At 44.4% G+C, this 18,186-nt stretch overlaps 1 protein-coding gene across 2 annotated transcripts in view; it reads left to right on the forward strand.

Moving 5' to 3' along the window:
* Positions 1-996: 996 nt before the first annotated feature.
* ARID5B (AT-rich interaction domain 5B) overlaps positions 997-18,186 on the forward strand; it is a 189,170-nt gene continuing 171,980 nt past the window's right edge. Inside the window, exons 1-2 of one of the 2 annotated variants that reach the window (XM_089897533.1) lie at positions 997-1,048; positions 1,477-1,731. In XM_089897533.1, coding sequence (XP_089753659.1) covers positions 1,028-1,048; positions 1,477-1,731 — 276 coding nt within the window. In that variant the 5' untranslated portion in view covers positions 997-1,027. The remainder of the gene's footprint in view (positions 1,049-1,476; positions 1,732-18,186) is intronic. The other variant, XM_022560587.3, reaches the window with a different exon arrangement.

Consider the following 18,186-nt stretch of genomic DNA (forward strand, 5'->3'; position numbering starts at 1 on the left):
ATTCCTGTAGCGCTGGGTTATATAAACACATTATCATTTGAGAGCGCCCTTGGCGTCCATCAGCATTGTAAACACGTACTAGTGTATATACTTCAAAATTAAAGAATGCACACGCAGAACCGGGAGCCTGAATTCATATTCCGAGCAGACTCGCTGCTCGCATTTATTGATTTATCATGCATCGTTTATTGTTCCAGTCCCTAAATGCAGTCGCTGTCCGTTCAATATTGTTTGCAAAATCTTGAGATGTCTGTGCGCTGCTCACTTGTCTTTCTGTTTGTTTGTTTTTTTTGCTGAGTATTTTTTTTGCGAAGCGAACAAATGCATTAATATTTATATGTTTATATAATCGATAACCCACTTTTCCCTTCGATGTAAATAGGCATCAAAAGATAATTTAACAGATTAGTTCTCGAAAACATGGCAGTGAGGAAGCGTAATTTAACTATCAAACAAATCTACATGTCTAATAACAGCAAATCTGCTAAGGAGCATTAGAAAGAGGAGCAGCGCCCCGGAATCTCTGCAGGAAATGTTCTTTATATTAGACATATACAAGCAGGTCCTGTCAGATGCACAGCGGAGCTCGCTAGCTCTCGTCTCCTCCAAAATTCTTATCAAATGAAACCGCTAGACAAGGGAGATTGGGGAGAGGTAGATCTCATCTTCACACACTTTTAGGGCAGAATTTATTTTTACAGACCTTCCTATATATTTTTTGCCTTGATCCATCCTCTTCCCGCCGAGATCGGACGGAGCCTTTCTGCCGATTATGAATTTGATCAACCCACGGTTGGAAGGAAACCTACACATTTTTGACAGGAGCTGAAAATTGAGTCGTCAGAGAAATATTAGGACACATTTTCAATCATTTTGGTGCCGAAGGGGAGGCGAGAGCTTAGTTTTATATTGAGACATTACGCCGGCTGAAGGCAGAGAATGTTTTTCCCTGCCAGGACCTGATGCAATCCATTCAAGCCAACAAGTTTGGAGAGAATGTTGAGTTCAATCAATTCAGAACGTCGAGATGGAGCCCAACTCACTCCAGGTATTTCGCTCTCCTCCGCTCCTCCGATCCCGGCACCCCCCGGCACCCCCCAGCCCCCCGGCTCACCCACACCTCTGCACCCACCCACACCCCCCACAAACTTTTCACCAAACTTTTACCCTCTGCATCCCCCCAAATCATTTTTATTGTTTAAAAAAATCCCTGCAGTGATCATACATACATAATGTAATTCTACCGCCTCAGATGGAGAGGTAGGGAGAGGTGGGGGGCCCGGAGTCTTTTTTTTTTTTTTTTTTTTTAAGGGAGGCAGAAAATTTGTGTGGGCTCTATTATTTTTTCCACCCAGCTTTATATCTGTTGGCTCTTCTGTATTAAGAGTGTGGATGTCTGTGTGTAAATGTGTCTGGGAATAGACGTTTGTGCTCTGATGGCTACATTATTTATTTGGTGCTTTTTTTCCCCTGCAGTGGGTCGGCTCACCGTGTGGCTTGCACGGACCTTACATTTTCTACAAGGCTTTTCAATTCCACCTTGAAGGCAAACCAAGAATTTTGTCCCTTGGCGACTTTTTCTTTGTAAGATGTACGCCAAAGGATCCGATTTGCATAGCGGAGCTCCAGCTGTTGTGGGAAGAGAGGACCAGCCGGCAACTTTTATCCAGCTCTAAACTTTATTTCCTCCCAGAAGACACTCCCCAGGGCAGAAATAGCGACCATGGCGAGGTGGTAAACTTATATCTCCCTCTCTTCTTTCTTTATTATTTTTTCCCGTAGTAATGCTTATTACAGGGCAAGCTTGAAAATACTGTATTCACTTCTGCAGGCGAACAGGATCGACTTCTTTTTTAAAGGGGTAGCGCCACTAGCTGGGGCTCGAGTATTTTGCCATTGTCAGAGTTTGGCTGTCAGCTTTACAAAGAAGATCCAACTGCTGATTTTAGTCAAGATCAAATAACTTGTTCGAGAAGGGTTTTGTTCAAGGATGTGTGTGTGTGTGTGTGTGTGTGAGATCCTGCTATTGCCGCTTGAACATCACATGCTTTTTATATTTTTTGCCTTTTGAAAATTTACCTTCGCGTCTGGCTCGGTAGGGGATGGGTGGATTTCTTTCGGTGGGTTTCGATATTGTTCCCGTTTTTCTTTTCTTTTTTTTTTTAAGTAAGTATTTGATATGTTTAAGAGGGCGGAAATTACGAAATGGAGGCAGAGTGAGATCAAAAGCTATTGAGTTGGCAAAGACGTGTTGAATAAAGTGATAAATGACAGGTACTGGAATAATACATTCAAATAACTTGCAGATCTGCCCGGGCGGATTTCAAAGCGGTCGTGTAACCGGCACAAACACGTTAAGCATTAACAACTATCTCTCGTCCCCACCCCCTCCCCCCGGACAAGCCATTTGATGTTCTAGTTTTCAATTACTCCACGCAAAGTGGACGCCTTCCAGCGCGATCTTTGGGGATGTGTGGGACGCGGACGGGGGAGGGAAGGGCAGAGGGGTGTGTGCTCACCCCCTGGCCCTGCGGGTCCGGAGTCCTCCGTGCCCAGACGGCGCTCCTGGGGAGGGTGGAGAGGGACAGAGCCTCCCCGGCACGTTTCTGGGCGGCCGCGGGGGCGCTCGCCGGCGCTCCCGGCAGGACGCCCGAGGTGAGCCCGCTGTCACCGGTCGCCGGGGCGGCCGCCCCTATTCGGCTCTGTCATTTCATGTGTGACCGCATTTCTGCGGGCTCCCCTCGTCAGCTGACCGACCTCAGCACCCTGGTACCTACCGGGGGAACTGTTTTGGGAAGGCTGTGCCTGCGGCGCGGCGGAGCGGGAGGGCGCGCGGCCGCCTGTCAAGGCTTTGTGTTGCCCAAGCGGGAGCAGGGCAATCAAACTCAGACTTCTGAGGGCAGCTAGCTCTGTGCCAGGCTTTCGAGTTGTCGAGGTAGGTGTAAGGACCTTTTTGTTAAGTGAATGGTTCCCCGTTTAACTCATCCCGGAGCTCGAAGCTGCCTGCCAGTCCTTCCAGAATTCCTTGGTCTGGTGGAGTTGATTGTACTTTTGGCACCTCCGGTTCACTCCTTCTCGCCGAGGTCGAGTTACCCGTCAGTGGTCTATGCCGGTTAATTACCGGAGTTCGTCAAAACGTTCGCCCTCGTTTCAGCCTCTTCGGAAATAAGCCCCTCCCTCCTCCCCGAACACCTCTCCCAACCCACACGACCTCCCCTCCGCCCTCCCGGCCAGCTATGGGTTTTAAATGTTCACCTTTCCCGACGTCTGCCGGCAATTTTACAAAGGTGTTGTTTGGAAATGCTGTGAAAAATCCTACAGCCTACCAACAGGTTGAGCTCTTTGCACCGCCCAAGGTTTGGCTCGGCCCCCTCCCCCGACCCAACTTTCCTGCGCAGCTGTCTGCCTTCCCCTCCCCCTCCTGATTTCTTATTATTTGCTTTTCAAATTTATTACTTCAACATGGCCTGTGATCTGGAAAAGGGAAGGATTAAATATCCAGAAAAGAGCTGGTGCCTAATAGACTTCTGACTGAACCCAGAAGGAAATTATTCAGTGTTTTATGGGATATTTTGTGGCCACGCTCTTTTTTTTTTTTTTCAATTGAAAGCGGAATATTTTTTAAAGACCCCGAATTGACCCCACTTGGTCCAGTTTTAATTTCTGTTGTGTAATTAAATAGTAAATTCTGATGTAAGAATAAAAGAAATATTAGCTGAAGGTTGCATCTGGTAGAACTAATGATAGTGAATAGATATATTTTTAAATACACGATTTTTTAAAAGACATTATTCATTATGGGGAAATGTAAGCGAACCATTTTAATGATCTTTGCGTTTCGTCGCTGCTATATGAGCCATACCTGAGAAAATTAATCTTGCCATTTAAAAGTAAACTCTAGGGGGTTTGGAGAGGGAGATGGCTCTATTTATATTCCTCAGCTGCATATACATCGTCTAATATTATGCATGATTTGTTTTTTAATGCTAACACGGCTGGTAATTAGCTGTATGATTATAGTTGTATATTTCATTAGGACTTTGGATGATGTCCTTGTGAATTATTCAGCCATATTAAAACAATTTTCAATTGAGATAATGACACGCCTCAAAATTATGCAAATACAGGCTACATTGTGCAAAATAATTATGACAAATGTAAAGCAGGTAGAAAGTTTCCCAGTGCAGATCGGTTTTCCACCCTGGTGATGTCATTTCCCCCCTGGCCTAAGATAGTCAGCCATTCATTAGCAGAATAGCAGCAGCAGTCTCCTCTGGAGGAGAGCCTGCAGAAACCAGCATTTACTGCTGGCACCTAGAGGGGGCAACAGGGCCCTCTCATTAAGACATTTGCTTTGTTTTCTCTTACTCTGTTAACTTGTTTATGTACAGCGAAATGATTTTATTATTGATTTTAAATAGTTTTGAATGATGCATTTGCCATTTGCAATGCATAACTGAAAGAGAAAGTTTTCCTGGTGACGTGCACTGTGCCTTGGAGAAAATGTTCAGCACATTTAAATCAGCCAGTACAGTTTATTTAAAGTAACCAAATGGAGGTTAATAATTTCTTGATTGAGCTGACATCAGCATCCATTTCAAAAGGACAGCCAGGACTCCGTATGCTTTTTTGGCTTAAGAGCATCATTCTGTCTTTTTATGATTTCTTGAAATATAAAGACATCAGTTCTAAAAACAGGGAAATTATCATTGTGCGAGATTAGAAATAGCATCCCTATGTGGTTTGCTATGATCTGCAGAGGACAATTTTTTTTTTTTTTGGTGGGGGAGGGAAATTTTCTTATTGATCTTTGCATTAATTGTATCAGGCTAGATAAGGCAGGGATTTGTATGCCCATTTTATAGATGGAGACAGAGGCTTGAAGAGTTTATGTGGCTTGTCAAAGGTCGCCGGCTAGAACCTAGGCCTTCTTAAGCTTTAGGGTTGCTTTATTTTCCCGCTGAAACCTACCCTTGAAACTAGAGCTTGAATACATCATATTATATTCCAGAAGTGTGTACTAAATGTGGGCAGTTCCTTGTGCATTTTAGAACTATGACTAGTCAGCTTTGCTAAAGGTCACCAGATATTTAGGTAGCAGAATCATTCTTATTCTATAAAGTTCAGTTAATCCTAGCCAATGTCATAGGACAATAACAGTTACATTTTAATACCATTATTAATAATCATTAACAATTTATTACTAGTTTAAGTAATTAGGATAATGTCTGGCCTGCTTATATCACTGCTGCCTACACATACTTAACAGTGCTGGCAGCTGGTGTGGAGGAAAAGCATTCCAGAGACTCACATCTTGATTCTACAACTTACTATTTGTTTGCCCTTGGATAACTGTAAACACTCTGAACCTCAGTTTCTTCATCTGCAAAATGGGAACAATAGTAAAGCTGACTGGGGATTGTTATAAATATCAAGAGACATTATTATGGGCAAAATTACTTTATAACTGTAAATTAAATAAATAGAAAAGAGGGCTTCCCTGGTGGAGCAGTGGTTGAGAGTCCGCCTGCCAATGCAGGGGACACGGGTTCGTGCCCCGGTCTGGGAAGATCCCACATGCCGCCGAGCGGCTGGGCCCGTGAGCCATGGACGCTGAGCCTGCGCATCTGGAGCTTGTGCTCCGCAACGGGAGAAGCCACAACAGTGAGAGGCCCGCGTACCGCAAAAAAAAAAAAAAAAAAAAAATAGATGGAGGTACAAGGTTGGATTTCAGCCTGACGGATCATAGGCTGGATTCTACAAGAAAGCTTGCCGGTCCCCTGCAACAGCGAGTGTGGATGAGTAAGTCACTGATGTCAGGGAGTCAATATCAAGCATATCTGGGCACTACAGATTTTAGTATGCAGCCAGGGTATCTAACAGTGGTTTGACTATCACCAGCCTCACTATCCAGTCAAAAATTGTTAAAAATCCATATTCACAAGCCCCTACTGGAATTAATTTATTTAGAATCTCTGGAATTGGGGTCCAGGATTCTGCATTTTAAACAGTCTTGCTCTAGCTGTGTGGATCTTGGGCGAGTTTTAAACTCTGTGCCTCGGTTTTCTCATCTGTAAAATGGAAATATGGTACCTACTTCCCAGGATTATTTTAAGGATTAAAGGAGTTAATACATGTAAAGTGCTTACAACTGAGGTGGGCACATAGCAGAGTCTCCAGTAATGGCTGACTCATTATTATTATCATTAATATTAGTATTATTGTTCTCGTTAGAGTTTGAGACCACTACCATGGACCTTCCTAAAGAAAGCTCTTCTCTGTGAGAGGGCGGCATTTAGGTTAGTTTACTAGAACATATAGCCAATTCAGGTCCCCCCAGATCAGGCTGGCTTTCATCCATATGGTGGTTTTAGCTGTGTTGCCATTATAAAAGGCTCCTTAAGGATTTACGTTTTAGTATCGAAATATGCTGTCAACTGGATCAGCAGGAGTTTTTAGAAGATCACCTGATCATATCACAGACACATTCTGAAATTCAGGAGGTGCTGGACTGGCCTTGCTCTGCCTGTGGGTGGCCACTCACTGGGTCTCTGGTCCGTTTCCATGAGCTGATTTCTTTTTTTAGAAGTTTCTGAGATCTCTTCAGTGTCCTCACTAGCCTTGCAGAATTTCTTTAACTTTTCTAAGCCTCAGTTTCTTCACCTGTCAAATGGATTTAATGGTTTCTACTTTGCCAAGAGAATTAGTAATAATAATGAAGAGGTCTTGGCAACTAGCCTCGTACCTATACATGCGAGCTCAGCAAATGATGGATGCTGTTATAATAGTTATCGTTTATTTTTAGTAATGATCTTAAGCTAAGAGAAGGAATATCTTTACTCTCTCCCTAGCAGGCCCTTTAGAACTAGGGTGAGAACTAATGAATTACATGGACAGAGTTTATTGGACTGTGACAAGTGTCAGCAAACTAAGGCCAAAGGGCCAAATCTGGCCCACTGTCTGCTTTTGTAAATAAAGTTTTACTGGAACATAGACTGTTTATGTATTGTTTATAGCTGCTCTCAGACTACAGTGTCAGAGTTGAATGGTTGTGACAGTGACCATATGGCCCACACAGTGGAAAATATTTACTCTTTGGCCCTTTACAGAAAAAGTTTGCTGACCCCTGCCCTATGGAGTTGATCCGAAATAAGGAATGTGACTGTGTACCTTTTAGTCTTTCTTCCTTGGCTTTGGAGCAAGATCCAGTAATAGAAGAAATACTTTAACATTAATATGTCAAAAACCTTTATATGTACAAAATTCTGTTTTAGCATTGAGCCTAGGATGTTAAAATTTGAGAATCAGTAGAATGTATACTAAGTTGTATTTTGTATGGTTAAGTTCCCAATTCCACCAATGCTGGTTTCATCTATCTTGAGTTAATAAAAGGTGCTTGCTGAGTGCTATGTGCTCCGTGCTTTGCTAGGTACAGAGATGGATGTGAAACAATTCATGATGTGGCTTTTTTTCTCAAGAAGCTTATCAATCTTGATAGAGAGATGAGATCAGCACACGTTTTTAAAAAATGTAAAAGCAGTGTAAGATGTAACACATTGGTGAATTGTTCTGACAGTAAATGCAATACGTTTTCAAAGGAAGGGTCACTATATGTTTTTGGAAAACGCATGTGTTCAACTCCTCAGCTGCTGATTGAAGACCTACTAGGTGCTGGACAGTGGGGTACTGAGATACAGGAGAATGTCCCAGCCCTCAAAAAACTCTTAGTCTACCCCCATAGACAGACACTGGTCACAGAAAAGCTGTCAGACTCTTATCTGCATCCCTTAGTTAAAGTGGAGATTAACTAAGGTCACTATTTATTTGTAGCCTTTTGCAATCTTTCTGGAAACTATGAAGTACTGTCTTCACCTTTGAGGTCTTATTCACTCCATGCATATTTATAGAGCACCCATTTTGTGCCAGAGCCTGTTCTAGGCCCCGACATCCAGCATTGAACAAGACAGACAAGTACCCCTGCCCTCAGGGGACTTACAGTCTAGTGTTTGGTTTTAATCTCCCCGGTAGTTTTCACATGGTGCTTCCTGGAATGGTTATCTGTGTGCTTTTCCTGTGCTTGTCACTCCCTCTTCCCCCTCCCCACTGCAGTGCTGTTCTCAGAAGCAGAGGGTTGTGTCTTACTTACCTCTGGGTCTCCCCACAGCAGTCAGTGCATTCATCAAGTATCTACTGAATGACTAAATGTCATGATTAAAATGAATGCTTCCCCACAGCCTGCTTTCTTTAAGCTTGGCCCAATTTCTTTCTTTCTGGCAGAGGGTCATTCACCTGTGGGCCAGCTCCAGCAGCCCACCTCACATTTCTTTCTCTTCTAAAATCCATATCATTTTGCACCATAGGCTGTGAAAATGCGCAAAGGTTTTTTTTTTTTTAAGTAGAACTCGCCAAAGAAATTAGTGACTACTTGGGACTGAATGATCAGGCGAGAGCCAGCATCTCCATCTTTTTCTTGTTTTGTTTTGTTTTGTTTTTTTGCGGTACGCGGGCCTCTCACTGTTGTGGCCTCTCCCGTTGCGGAGCACAGGCTCCGGACGCGCAGGCTCAGCGGCCATGGCTCACGGGCCCAGCAGCTCCGCGGCATGTGGGATCTTCCCGGACCGGGGCACGAACCCCTGTCCCCTGAATCGGCAGGCGGACTCCCAACCACTGCGCCACCAGGGAAGCCCCAGCATCTCCATCTTTTTGAGCATGTTTCCAGTCTTCAGCCATCAGCCTATAGAAAGTCAGGGTTTTGGGGGAATTCCCTGGCGGTCCAGCGGTTTGGACTCTGAGCTTTCACTGCCAAGGGCCTGGGTTCAATCCCTGGTTGGGGAACTATGATCCCACAAGCGGCACACGGTGGCAAAAAAAAAAAAAAAAATTGCATTTAAAATAAATAAAGGTTGTTTAAAAAAAAAAAAAGTCAGGGCTCTGGGGTGGCAGTCTGCGGAAAGATGGGACTTCAGGGAAGGGGAGTCACTTCTCACCTGAGTGTTGGTTGGCAGTTCCGGCGAACTAGCATGTTTTCCAGACTGATGTTCTTGACGAGGCCACATGTTTGATAGCAAGTCAAAACCGTAATCAATTAAAACCTGTCTTGACATTTAGAGTGTCAGGCACATACTAAGGAAACGTTATGTTTATGGAGTGCGCGAGTCCATACATGTAAATACTTCGCTGTTAGTTATTAATAAAGCATGCCATTGTTCATAGTGGCATCTAGTGATACATGACTCAGGCTCATTTATCAAAGTCTAGTTTTAACCAATATCCAGAATATAATTGCTGGAATCAAATGGATTTGCTTGTCATTTTTTATAGCCAGCGTGGTTGGATATCTGCCATCTTCTACTCAGAAGAATATTGTAGCTAGTGATTACCCGTTGGCTTGGCTTTTAAATAAATTTGAAATAAATTTATTGATTGTTGGCTTAAGGATTCATTCGCCTCTCAGAAATGTGGTCATGGATTCCTGCATTTCTTGAAAAATCTGCTCCTGTGCCCTCGCACGAGGATGGCTTTTTCTAGCCGCACCAAGGTCCTTGCTGGCCTCCTGGAGATTAGAACCTGGGCCTTGGCCTTTGAAGAGCATGGCTCGCGTCCTGTACTGTGAGCACCCGTACAGACGACACGTTTCCAACGTGCAGATCATGATGACGATTGAAAGGGCGCTTTAGACGCATGCTAATGGCATCAAGTCTCCAGTACACACTTGCGTACATTAATTCTGCTTTTAAAATCAGACGCATTGTTAACAGCGTTCAAGATGGATATTTGACATTTGTCACACAGACTAGGACGTGTGGTTTAACTGCATGAATCTTCTGTAGGATCTTTGTGGCTGTATGAATCAACGCACAGTGGTGGGTGTCCTTACACACATGAACGTCAAGTTCTGGGTCCCATCTCCATCCTTGAACAGAGAGAAAAACTGGGGGTAGAAACCACGTGTTGCCAGTCAATCTGGTGGCCCCATAACCATCTCCCCTCTCCCCACCTTTCCTTTCTCATGACTCCAGCGCACCTGGGCTGTGATGCGCATCCCTCCTCCCCAGAGTTGAGTTCCAAGCCGGATCAGTGGCACTAAACATTAAACTCTTGTCTTTGAGAATAATAGGCTTTGCTTTGTACACCCTCAAGCATGTTGAGCTACTGTGCAGGCTGGAAAATAAAAATGTTCTAATTGTGTCTTTTAAATAAGCATAGGATTGAATTAATTAGACCATATTTTGTCTTTAGTTGCTTAGTTACCCAATAGTATTCCTGGGCACGAGTAAGATAAATTGGCTCTTTTTGTGCTGCCTGTGTTCTTTAATCATAATTACTGTATTGCTTAGGAGAGTAAAGCATACATAGATTTTGAATTTTTTATTAATAGTCAAAAGTATGCATATGATATATAAAGTATATGCTGTTTAACCTGTTTTATATGCTTTTATGTGGGAAGAAGTTTTACTGTGGTGGTAACGTTTGCATTAGTTGCTCAAAGATGTAGTTCTGGGAAATACATAATTGAAATGTTTTTGAATTGCTTTTTCTGGCCTTTTCAATCTTATTCAAAATAATAGTGCCTCCAGTCCTAGAGCAGTCATTCTCATTTGATTTAACATCTTTCTTTGCACTGCACGCGCAGCGCCCAGTTTTAACCCTGCAGAGCCTAGATGAGGTTTTGTGATTCACGGGCCTCACACTTTGTGCCTATGTTTTGGGGTTCACACTGTTGGGGGGCAGCAGAGCGCCTGCATCCAGCGACCATTACTCCAGTGCCCTTTGCTCTGGCACTCTTCCGTGTTCCTCGCAGAAGGCTCCAGGGTTGGAGATCATAAGAGTTTGTTGTAGCTTGGACTGGACAGTGCTTTGTGCTTGCCTTCTAGGGTCATGCAAAATGGGATGTGGCTTCTGGAAGGAACTTGGGTTTCTAGCCCCCTATCCCACCCCTCCACCACGGAGGACAGCAAGAGTTGGATAGCTTGGTGTAGTTATTGAACAATGGGAGAGTCTGGCTTAAGACCCAGCATGTGTGCTGGCAAATGTATGTGAAAATCGACCCCATTGTTCTGTTGTATTTGAAAGCAAATAAATTATTTACAGATATTTGCTAATTAAAGCACATGTTGTTTTACCAGCACAAAAGAACACGGTATTACTGGAGACAAAGAAGTAAGTGCGAATAATTTAATCTTGATAATTCTGTGTGTTCTTCTTAAAGGACGAATATGTTTTAAAATATGTACATATACATACATATCAAAGTGTGTGTGTGTATGTATATACAGATATGTATATATGGAGTTGTGTGTTTGTGTGTGTGTGTGTTATTCTCACAAAGGAAGCCTTGCATACTACAGAGATAACAGGCCAAGTTACCATCCAGTTACTTGTCACTAGGCCTGCTCAAAGCTCCCTGTGGAACATTGGAGATGGAAATCATTTTGACAGAATACTGTTTTCCCTTTAGTCCAAGCTTTGCTTGCCGTCATCTGTTTTGAGCTCAGCTCCGAGTACCATTGGGAAAAAAGCAAACTAGCCAGATACTGTACCAGGGAATAAAAATGTTCTCATTCATTACCTTGTCCTCAGACTTTCCTCAGTGATGGGCCCAGGTTTAGTGGTTTCTCTTCTGTAACGACCCAACTTTGGCGACGTTCTGATTGGAAATTTGCCTTGTGGAATGAGGGCCTCTGACGTGCGGTGAAGCCGTCCGATGCAGAATAGGTTGTTCTGATGTTCTGAGACCTTCTCCTGGCATGAACGATAGCCTGTCCATGGGTGCAGCCGGTCCCTCTGCCTCTGCCATCAGACATGTGTGCTTGTAGGCGGGACTGGCCAGACAGCTCTTGGCGCTGTTGATCACGATGACCAGGAAGACTTGCCATGCTTATCTCAGAAAAAGGCTCCTGGCTGATGTGCCATGGACGTTTTAATAGACTCACAGGATATTCAAGAGAACAAGTCCAGCCCCCTCTATTTAATAGATGCAGAGACTAACCAGAACCCAGTCCCTCAAGCACAGTGGTCTGCTGCTTTGGGGAAGGGCTGCTCTCTTGAGGTTACAGTCTGAGGCAAGTAGGCAAGTGTTTCCCATGGGCGTGTTCAAGGGGGTCGTTCCAGTGCCCTGTCTTACACCAGTAGTTGGTGCCTCTGTGGGAGATCACTTTTATGAAGTCACTAATGGAGTGTATGGTTTTTATTCTAATGACGAGACACTTACCAAAGGGTGAGCGATTACACAGAAACCAGGCTTTGATATTCAGGGTCCCCTCTGGATTTCACCCTTATTACTCTCATTTCCAAATTCTTTCCTGGGGCCAGGAGGGCCCTCTGATAGGGATATTTATATTGACTCAAGAAAAGCATTCTTGGTGATAAACAGAATTGGCATTTCTGCTACCGTCTGATATTCATGGATGGTTTCTTTCATTCAGAAATTTTTATTGTGTGCCTGCTATGTGCTGGTTCTCTGCGCTGGGATTATAGCAGTTAACACAGTGACTAATACCCAGATAAAGATTTCTGTTCTTATGTTACTCTCTAAAGGAAGAAGGAAAAGGTGAGTTCATTGATTTATCCAAAACGGAGGAAACCCATCACCATACACTGTAGTCTTAGAACCACATTCACACTTCCTTCTTCCAGGTGCACAACCCAGAGGAAACTTCCCAACTTGCTGTTTTCCAAAACCATTTGCAAAAGTTTCACCCACAGTGTTTTCAATGAAGTTACATTTTTTTTCTATCGAGTAGCTATTATGTGTCAGGCACTGCAAATAAATTAACATATAATTTAAATACTCATTTAGTTCTCAAAGAAATTCTCTAAGGTTGGTAGTATTGTGACATTTCCACACTTTATAGACTAGGCAACTGAGACCAAAAGAGGTGTTAAGTAACTTGCCCAAGGTCACATCTAAGTGAGACTGAGAGGCAAGATTGAAAACACCAGATTCTCGATTCTGCCAGGTGATCTTCATATCCCCCTATTTAGAATATATTGAGAAATATATTATATATATTTTCATTTTCATTATATACTGACCTATTCTTTATCTGAGCCTTTATGAATAGTTTCTTTTGGTCCTTCATCTATTTATTTAGTATATGGTTCTTGAAAGCTTCTATCCTGCTGTCTGGGAACTTGCAGTCAAATTGGCTGTTGACTGATACGCGAGTATTTGGTAATAATACCGCGCACCTGCTCAGTAAAGTGTATGCACGGGCTCTTTAAATCCCACAAGCCCACGGGAGGAGCCAGGCACCTCCCTCCTGAGCGGCGTCTGTGTGCAGGCCGTGCTGTGCCCTGGAGAGACAGGTAGGAAACCAGGCAGATCCTGCCTTCGTGGGGCTTCTCACTGGGCGGGGAGCACAGGCACGATTAAGCAAACAATCCTAAATAAATGGGTGATTTTGTGGTGCGGTCAGCATGGAGAAGGGAAAATACAGCGACCTATGATGGCGTACCTGATCTTGTTAGGAAGGTCTCTGGAGGCATTTTGCAAGAAGTAGTGTTTGAACTCAGGGCTAAAGAGATTCCAGTGACGATTGGGAAAAGGTTTCTTGGTAGGATGTGGAGGGGGGAGCGTTCTCCCTTTGGCATGATTTCTGGGCTGAGCCGAATCTTGGTGAACCCAGGAAACAGGTTAGAGACGCCCACTGAAGCCCACTGGAGGCACCTACTATTTTAGATCCCATTGAGACACCTGCGTAGCATTTTCAGAACTGATTTACATTGGCTGGCTGTGGAGAAGTAGAAAACGGAGCCGCAAACTAAGGCCTATAGGCCAAATCTGGCCCGCTGCCTGTTTTGTCAATAAAGTTTTATTGGCACACAGCCACCTGTTTACAAATGGTCTCTGGCAGCTTTCACACTATCGTGGCAGAGCTGAGTAGTTGCGACAGAGACTGTGACGCACAGAGCCTCACGTGTTTACCATCTGACCTTTTACGGTAAATGTTTGCCTGGCCCCTGGTCTGATATGACTTTAATAAAGTTAGTAGTAAAACTAGGTGTCGACAGCTTCACATGGACATTCTGTTTACTCTTAACAGCCACAGTACTATGAGGGAGGCTCTAGGGCCATGTCATTCTGCAGGCGGGCAACCCCGAGAGTCTAGGTCACCCGTCCAGGTTTCTAAGTTCACTCATCAGGTAAATGACAGAGACTGAATGGGAGCTCGAGCTGTCTTGATTCCAGAACACAGGAGGCAGACGCCTCGTGCTGTCCTGCTGACAGGTCGAGGAATTGGGGGTTGTATCCGAAGAAGGGTGTCAAATTTGCTGAGGTTTTTCTCTGTGAAGTAAAATAGCACAACTGCTGTATCCTGTTCAAAAACCACCTCCTCTATGATGTCTTCCACTGACGAGGAGAGAAAGGAGCCTGGAGCAGAGGCACAGGTGTGGGCCGGGCAGGGAGGCCGAAGTGGGTGGAGCCAGGCTGGGAGACAGAACCGGGGGGGCGTGTGACTCGTCTGGATGTTGCCCCTCAGGTCCTGTCGAACGTTGCATGCGGGCAGCAGTGTCATTTGATGTTGCCATATCTTTCCATTTTTTCAAGAGACGTGCCAGAAAGCCAGATTTTTGTGTGGTTTTAGTTGGCAGTTCCATACAATTTTTAAGAAAACTCTGTGGGCCAAACTCAACATGTATTCAGTCTAGATGTGGCCCACGGGCTGCCACCTTGCACTCTCTGGAGGAAAGCTTTGGAATGTTACAGTTTTGAAAACTTTCTCACATTTGGCCCGTTTTCTGTAATGAAGCAAAAGGAACCTGTTAGTCCTAAAGGGGCAGCAAAGGGAGGAGGCCAGGCAGCCCGGTGGGCAAAGCCCTCACCATTTTCTCCAGCCGAAGCTCCAGAGTCTGGAGGGATGGAAGGAATGGACGGACGTGCAAGCTGGGGCCCACAGTCAGGAAGGGCACAGGGATTAAGACGTGGGAAGAGGGGCTTCCCTGGTGGCGCAGTGGTTGGGAGTCCGCCTGCCGATGCTAGGGGACACGGGTTCGTGCCCTGGTCCGGGAAGATCCCACGTGCCGCGGAGCGGCTGGGCCTGTGAGCCATGGCCGCTGAGCCTGCGCGTCCGGAGCCTGTGCTCCGCAACGGGAGAGGCCACAACAGTGAGAGGCCCGCGTACCGCAAAAAAAAAAAAAAAAAAGTGGGAAGAAAGAAGTGTGTGAGTGGGGAGGTGGCCTGGAGCCATGCTGAAGGCGCCCTGCCGAAGGGGGCTTGTGAGCAGACCCTTGAAAATACTTCGGCCTTTCATGGGTAGAGATTTTTGAGGAGTGAGAATGACAGAAGGGGAAATCCTTGGCAGATGAAGCCATAGGCAAGTAGGAAGGCAGGACTTGGCAGTGTTGGATGTGGTCTGTGTTCGGCAAAGGAGCAGGGCTGTGGTGGACAATGGGGTAGACTGAAGCCAGACCTTGGGTCGTCTAGCTGGTCAGGTTGAACTTGAACCTAGAGGCAGTGCTGATTACTAATTTCCCGTGTGTGTTTTTTCTTTCTGTTTAGAATATAAACTCTTAGTCTCAAAGCTTGGTAGAACCACATGTGTGTATGTACTCTGGTAGTAGCTGCACGTCATCTTGGTCCATTACTTAATTTTTCTGGGGTCTCTGCTTCCTTATCTGCGAAGTAGGCTAATCTTGCTGGGCTGTGATTATCAAATGAGACTTGTATGGGCATAAAGTCTCAAACCCTGAGCTGGCTAATAGAAGACCCAGGCCGTTAGCAGATGCTAGTCATCGACCCTGTCCTTTCCGGCCCGGGACCAAATCCGAACTTCATTGTCTCCATGAAGTCTGTCATGGTGCTAAGACTGTTAATAGCCCCTTACTAAGTAATTTATTGGTTGAATCATTGGGTTACTATTGTTTGAAAAAACGATAACTAAGAAAATTATCAATTTAAATTGAGTTAAACTTCCTGGTTCTCCGTCTGTCCTGAGAGGTTTTTCTTGTGTTTAGGTTCAGAGTTTTTGATTCATGTTTGAAGTTTCCAGTCACTGTGAAGGAGTCACCCTGCAGCCCATTCTGCTCTGTTCTATTTGGGTCTTAAAGGACCCTCAGGGGGCATTTCTTCCATCAGCCACAACAAAATAAAAAGAGATGGGAGTCAAGAGACCAAACCTGCATTCCAGATGTCCCACCTCAGTGTGCCGAAGAAAGTTCAGACCTGGTGCTTCCCAGGTCCCTCCCCTTTCGTGATGCAGCTTCTGGGAAACCTGGTGTTGATGCGCTGAATGTGCACAGCCTTGAATTTATTGTAAATACCTTCCCTTTCCCGCCATTTAAAAAGAGCCTCTCCTAGTTCTTGTTTTTCAAAACACCCCTAATCTGGAAATGGGTTTCACCCCCTTGTCCTCTCCTCCTTTTCCTCTTTCGGTGGTGGTAAGGAGTGTAATTCCAGACCAACTCCTTTGAGATGCGTGATGCCAGGTTCTTTCAAAAAGCAGAAAGCATCAGCAGAAAGAAGGACGTAAAGGGCTTGAGTCCCAGCCACAATGGCTGGGGAATCTTAGAAGAAGGATCTTCAAAATAGAGGCTGCCTGCTGGGCCATTAAATCCTTTTGCTTTGGGTTAATCCCACAGTGTTTATCAGATGACTAGGATTCAGATGAAAACACTGCTGTAGTACCCAGGCTCCTCGCCAAATTATTCCAAAATCTAGTGTACATGGGTTATAGATACAGAAAATAATTCAATTCTGTATGTCTTAAGTGAGATAATCTGTTCCATTCTGTTTCTTGTGCGCATTCTCCATAATAGTCTAATTGTGTTCTGTACTCCTGGGGGCTGAATGTGTCAGCAACAATGCATTGGGTTGTAAAATATGCATCCCCAACTATCTGGGCAGGCAAGAAGGAGGTTCTAGTAAAAAGGCTGAAGATGTTTTTTCTAATGCAAATGGTATGAATCACACACATGGTAGTGTCCTTTAAAATTATCAGTAGGCTCTGTTTTTTTTCTTTACAGTTATAGGTCCTGTTTCTCCACATTTTGGATGTTACTCGATCAGTAATTCAAGAGACAGCCAAGCAGGTGTTCAAATCACTTCTGACCCCCAGAATTCCTTAAATGACCCCTCGAAGTAGTGGCGTGAAAACATGCTCAGCATGACAGAATATTGCGGTACCTCAGTTGCCTTAATTCTTTTTTTTTGGCCTTAATTTTTAAAGGCTATTTTCTGCCTTTTTTCTCTCTTTTTAAGGAAAGAGAAGCCTTGCTTTGATCTTGGCCATGAGGGCTAGAGGATTGTGTATGTACAGGACCTGTAGATTGTACATGTAGGCAGCACCGTTGTCTAACTGGTCAGCTGTGCCAAGGCCCTTGAGAAGGTGAGAGGAGGACAAGAGACACGAGGCTTGGAATTCTTCTGCAGTAGCGGAGGACATAATATAATCTTGCTCTTAACATTTCTATTTTTAAATATAGGCCTTTTGACGGCAAACTTTTATTCAGTTCACTTCAACCAATATTTATTAGTACACACAAGGTACCGTGGAGGTGATAAAGAGATGAGTAAGATTGGCCTTTCTCCCTCTAGTTGCTTAGAGGAGAGAGAACATAAAGTCAGCCTTACTGGACAAGCTTATATTTTATTCTGCCGCTTCTGTCCTGAAAAGGGGTGCTTATACTGTTCTGTAGTATTCTTGGAGATTTCTATGGATCCCCTTCCGTCCTGAAAGGGTTGCTTATACTGTTCTGTAGTATTCTTGGAGATTTCTGTGGATACCCCCCAACAAGAAAAGATCTCTTTTACACGCAGTTATTTCAGGATTTAGGCAGTTGCATAAAGCATTCTTCCATTGGCTTGTCAACTTCTCAGCAGAAATTAATCTAATTTCCGGGCACAGTTAAAACTGGTATTTAGCACCTTGTTTCACAGGCTTTATTTCATTGTCACACAAAAATATGTCAACGTATTCCACGTTCGAAGATTAGTGTACTAGCTCTCTATTGTTGTGTAACAAATTACCCCAAACTTCCCATCTTAAAGCATTTCTCATTCACAGTTTCTGTAGGTCAGGAGTCTGGGTAAGACTTAGCTAGGTGTGTCTGGCTTGGGGTCTCTCAAAGCTGCAGTCAGGGTGCCCGGCGGGCCCTGAGTCATCTCAAAGCTCTCTAGGGCTAGAATCTACTTCTGAGCTCACTCCTCTGCTCCTGGGCTGTTGCGCTGACAGCCTCCTTCCTTGT

Source organism: Delphinapterus leucas, chromosome 16, assembly GCF_059928025.1.
Source record: "Delphinapterus leucas isolate spDelLeu-1000000601 "Yukka" chromosome 16, BTC_Dleu_Yukka2, whole genome shotgun sequence".
In the NCBI taxonomy this organism is placed as follows: Eukaryota; Metazoa; Chordata; class Mammalia; order Artiodactyla; family Monodontidae; genus Delphinapterus; species Delphinapterus leucas.